Source organism: Zingiber officinale, chromosome 11B (assembly GCF_018446385.1).
Source record: "Zingiber officinale cultivar Zhangliang chromosome 11B, Zo_v1.1, whole genome shotgun sequence".
Lineage (NCBI taxonomy): Eukaryota > Viridiplantae > Streptophyta > Magnoliopsida > Zingiberales > Zingiberaceae > Zingiber > Zingiber officinale.
Genome location: NC_056007.1, coordinates 32,628,694 through 32,633,998, shown reverse-complemented (window position 1 = coordinate 32,633,998; position 5,305 = coordinate 32,628,694). Strand labels below are relative to the sequence as shown.

At 43.5% G+C, this 5,305-nt stretch overlaps 1 protein-coding gene across 1 annotated transcript; it reads right to left on the bottom strand.

Moving 5' to 3' along the window:
* Nucleotides 1-213: 213 nt before the first annotated feature.
* LOC122034467 (probable LRR receptor-like serine/threonine-protein kinase RKF3) lies at nt 214-2,982 on the bottom strand. Its single transcript, XM_042593730.1, has 2 exons — nt 1,018-2,982; nt 214-406 (listed from the first exon to the last, which is right to left on the bottom strand). The coding sequence occupies exon 1, from the start codon at nt 2,939-2,941 to the stop codon at nt 1,052-1,054; it is 1,890 nt and encodes a 629-aa protein (XP_042449664.1). The 5' UTR covers nt 2,942-2,982; the 3' UTR covers nt 214-406; nt 1,018-1,051.
* Nucleotides 2,983-5,305: the final 2,323 nt, after the last annotated feature.

Below are 5,305 nucleotides of genomic sequence, written 5' to 3'. Positions count from 1 at the left end.
AAGAGTAGTGTTCCCTATATCATCTCACTCTCGATTCAACCAATCGATTGATATAGGTAAGAACCTTCTACTTAAGGACGCTATTATACTTAGTTATTTGGCACTAATACAAGTAAGCATAATAACCATAAATAAATACCTTTATTTATATACAAAAATATGATACAATGAGCTCATACAATAATCATCAAATGATTGACTCTAGGGATCTAATTAACATTTGGTAGGAGGGGTAGAAGGAAAATAACACATATTTAACAGTACCCTTTAGTAAAAACAAAACCTCAATGCACCTTTTGGTGAATTCTGAATTCGGCGTGCGCCGTTTGATAAATTGCCGATACAAATAACATCCAATAACAAGCTTGATGGAGAGCAATGTTACCATATGCAAATGCCATCTCATCTATATAACAGGAGTGAAATGAAAAAGGTTTAAAGGAGATACAGTTGCTATGAAACCAAACCAATCAAGAAATATATTTGTTGACTAAAAATAAAGTCAATAATTAACCCTCAAATACTTCCAAAGACCAGATGAAAATGGAGGAAAAAAATAGGATTACACTTTACCCGTTAATAATTGAGAGTGGAAAACAGGCCTACAACAATGATTTTGAACACAAGACATTAACTAAAATGCTAGAGAACGAGATGCTACAATAGGATATAAACACAAGATGCTTGGCTATTCATCATCAGTGTAATATTTTGATCAGAAATCATATAGAAGATACATGATAGCAGCTTTTCAATAACTATATAGAGCAGAAAGATAAGTAATGATGCATGTTGCTTTAAGCAAAAGACTTGTCACAGGAGTTTCCAGTTTATGAACATTCTGACTTGCAATCCAAAGATCATTGTTTTTTCATCAATGTTACTAAAACCAAAGAATGCAATCCTGGTCCGAATAATGAAGTAAATATACAAAAGAAAACCTAATTTCTCTTCTAATATGATGAAACAGTTTTACATCTAAAGCAAATCAAGTGGTGTAAAACCCTTCATTCATACCATTGAACACAGGGATTAGGTAAACAAGCTTCAGTCATGGCTTATCCAAGTTGGAAGAAGCCACTGACCATTGTGATAGAATTCCTGAATCATTCAAAATTTCACCATCTTTTCCAAAAGTATTGTTTGACTGGTACCCTGCATGACCAAATAGATGACCTGAACCACTGCTGCTCATTGATCTTTCAATTTCTTCCATGTTCGAAAGGATCGAAATCGGGCGGTCTGGGATGAAAGGGATTGCTGCTAAATCAGTCTCTAGTATCTTCAAAATCTGATCCATTGTAGGCCTTGCATGCAACTGAGGGTGGGTAGAGAGCACAGCAACATGAACATACTTCTCCAGCACTTCTTTTGGTCCCAGTTCCTCCATTCCCTCCTCTATAACATCCAATGCCCTCCCTGTCCTCACCAAAGACCAAGCCCAATCACTCAACACAAAAGCTTGCCCCTCACCGAGTGATATAAATGCCTTCTTCCCGCTGAGGAGCTCAAGTAGAAGAACTCCAAAGCCAAAGACATCACTTTTCTCACTCAATTGCCCATACAAAGCATACTCCGGCGACACGTATCCTAGGGTTCCGGCCACCTTGGTGCTGAGATGTGACATCCCCTCAGGTGCATACTTGGCCAAACCGAAATCAGCCACCTTAGGCTCAAAATTCTCATCCAAAAGTATGTTACTTGCTTTTATGTCCCTGTGGATGATCGCCGGTTGAACTTCATTGTGGAGGTAGGCCAGTCCCCGCGCCGTTCCCACAGCGATCTTCTGCCGCAAGGGCCAAGTTAGTCGGCGGTGATCCTCCGTGGTGAAGAGATGGTCATAGAGGCTTCCGTTGCACATCAGGTCGCAAATGATGATCCTCTGGTGGCCTTCCATTTGGGTGGTGGCAATGCAGTAGCCTCTGAGAGCAAGAAGGTTGATGTGGCGAACGCTGGCAATGACCTCCACCTCGTGGGCGAAGCTGGCGTCCCCTGCTGCTGAGCAATTCTTGAAGCGTTTCAGGGCGACGTAGGTGCCGTCGCGCAGCACGCCCTTGTAGACGTTTCCGAAGCCTCCGTGTCCGATGATGTTTTCTCTCGAGAAGTTCCTAGTAGCCCGCTTGATTTCGTCGAAGGCGAACTTGACCAAAGTAGTGCTAGCGCTGATCGAGTCCAATGCCGGAGAGGGCCTAGTCGTTGTCGTCGGCGTTCTCCGCCGAGAGCGGCGGCGACGAAGACAGATCCAAGCGGCGAGAGCTAGGAGGAGGAGGATGCAAACGGCCGCAACCACGGTGTAGATCCAGATGGAGGTGCGGCGACGGGAGGTGGAAGTAGCGGAGAGGAGGAAGTAACAATAGACGTTGCCGGGGCCGAGGCGGCTGATGGCGGCGGCGGCGTAGATGGAAGGGTAGGCGGTGCAGTCGGAGACGTTTCCGTAGTTGGGGCCGGGGAGGTAATTGGAAGTGATGCGGGCGAGGCTGGCAGTGCAGGCGGTGCAGGCGGGGGTGGGGATGAGGGAGCGGTTGCAGTTGGTGTCCATGTCGAGGTTAGCGGAGTAGGGGAGGCGGCTCTCGAAGTCATCCCGGGAGGTGAGATTCATGCAGCCCTGCGAGATCCACGGGGTGCGGAAGCCGCAGGTGGCGCGTACGTCCAAGGAGGCGGGGAGGAGTGCGGCCTGGAAGGCGGCCCAGCAGGCGGGGGCGGCGTCGAGGGAGGGGTGGAAGAGGGATTGGGTAAGTAGGTAGTGGGAGAGGACGAGGTGGAGGAGCTGGAGGAGGTAGTTGCATCGGGAGTCGGCGGAGAGGGAGGCGGGTGAGAGGAAGGGATGGATGACGGAGAAGTCGAGGGGGCAGGCGGAGGAAGCGGTGGGTTGAGAGAGAGTTGGGGAAGGCAAAAGGAGGAGGAAGAAGATGCCAAAGGGAGGAGCTGCCACTGGTTTCATTGCTACTTCCCGATTCCTATCATTGCCTTTTTAAAATCACTCAGTTCTGATGTTTATCTTTAATTAATAATCGAATAATAATTTATTGGGTGGTAGCAGTGGATTTGGTTATATCATAAATAAAATAATTAATTCGTTGAGATGAACTTTAGAAAGGGAAAGGGAAAGGGAAAGGGAAAGGGAAAGGGGAAGAAAAATAAGTAATTTGGTCTGGTTTTCTTCTTCTCATGCTCATGTTGCAGTGTCTATTTGCATGTTCCAGCGGAATCTAAATTGGCGTGCTAACTAAACACGCAGCAATACTTGAAGATTTGGATAGATGGACTGCTTTGTTCTTTCCCTTCTTTACGGTTTCGTTTTCTACTTGCGTTCTTGAAGTATTTTTCCTTCCTTTGAATTACATCACTCGCTCGGAAGTAGGGAAGGGATAATATTTATCTGAACACATGGGGTTGAGGAAAGACACGCCTTCAAGTTGAGTCCCCCTCCCTCCAATTAAGAGAGTTGCTTTTCGTATAAGAGATGATAAAATTTTATAAACCAGCATGGAACACAATTCAATACGATTTTTAATCAGCAGTGCTAGAATACTTCCAAACAAGGGGCCTATTGCATTAGTCCCCAAAACATCCCATACTATCGGAGTTGGAGATCACAAGTCCATATCTTGTTACACTATTTTCTACGAAGTAATCTCTAAAATTCTAACAGGAAGGATAGTTGAAATTGTAGGAAATGGAAACGTGGGAACGTGTCCATGTTCTCCACTATTGGGGAACTATTTTTAATGGAAAATCCACTATATCCTTAAATTATTTTCCTTTATAAGGAGTGCGTCTAAGGATCATTCAAGAAGATGAACGAGAGTGTAGAAAGAGACAACGAGAGAGGAAGAAGAACATCCGTGACGGTAGAATTTGATTCATGGAATTGCGAAGAGCTTTCCGACTTTATAATCGCTCTTCCGACAGCAAATTCTGTCGTCGCCAATTGCAGATCTGCGGAAGATCGCTGTAAGTATTTAATTATTTTGTACAATTAATAGATATAATTCCTTCATTAGTATCAGAGCATTAGGAATTATATCTTGTTATAATTTCTCGTCATTGAGCACGTCGCAACGAGTCACAAAGGTGACTTTCGGTTGGAAATCTTCGTGCTCCTGTAGCCGACGATTTGGTCGCTGCAAAGGAGGGCCGACAACTGCATTAAAGCAGTAGGAGACCAGCGAAGGTCGGGGATAGCACTACTTTTCAGCAGTGCACTATGCCAAAATCACGACAGGATCACTATTTCCATTTGAACTGGGCTTGGGTCATGGGGATATGCTGACAACGATGTTCTGTAGCCGGAGATAGCGTCCCGACTGGTCGGCGATGCGCTAGTGGTTAGGACGGGCAGAACAAAAGCAGGCGACCTTGTTGAACCGAGAGCGACTGGAGTCTAGTGTTGGAAAGGACTAGCGACCTTCCCTATAGGCCGGGAAGAGGCTGACATGGCTTACGACCGCATCCGTCGTGGTTGTACGGTTGAAACGATGTGTGTAGCGTGCGGTGGAGAAATTGTTGAAGCGAAGAAAACGGACTAACACGAAGCACAGTATTTGAGGAAAAGTTTGATTTTAGAAAACTAAATTAGAAAAAAATGAAACCTTTTGGTTTCGACCCAGAATTATTTTTTATGCATTTTTTTTTGAAGCTTACGTTTTATATATATATATATATATATATATATATATATATATATAAAGCAGGTTGATTTAAATCGGAATCAATTTTGGGTTGATTAATTGGATTTGGATCAAATATGATTAAATGATTAGATTTATTCTAATGGGTCAAACTTAAACCAATGGACATTGGTTTGATCAAACTGACTTGAGTTTAATCAATACGTCTGAAATTGGTTGAAATTGACTTAGATTAAAGAATAACAGAACATAAGTACAGTAGATTTTTATCTAATTAGATCAGTTCTAATTGAGGATAATGGACTAAGCTTAGGATCTAGATTCCCAATCGACCTGTCAAATGGGTCAATCAACTTAGGCTCCTGAAAATCAAGAAAATTTATTTTTCTTGATTTATCATGTTAGTTCTTTGCCTGTATAAATTGAATTAAGCTGGTTTTGTACTGGTTAGTTGATTTTGTACTGACTTATTTAATTTCAATTTTTCAAATAGCACGGACGATTACCACAATGACTCGTCGCGAAGTGCGGCGGAACCAGCTCAGGGAGGAAATTCAGAACATAGAGTATAACTCTGCTATGGAGTCGACCGACACGTTGGACGGCTTGATGACCTATTTTGGAAACTTGAGCGAGAAGAGTTTCTAGTCTTGGATAGTTATTGGATTTGGGCT

Excerpts from the sequence above, each read along its gene's own strand:
- LOC122034467 (XM_042593730.1), bottom strand. The coding sequence starts at position 2,941 with ATGAAACCAGTGGCAGCTCCTCCCTTTGGCATCTTCTTCCTCCTCCTT.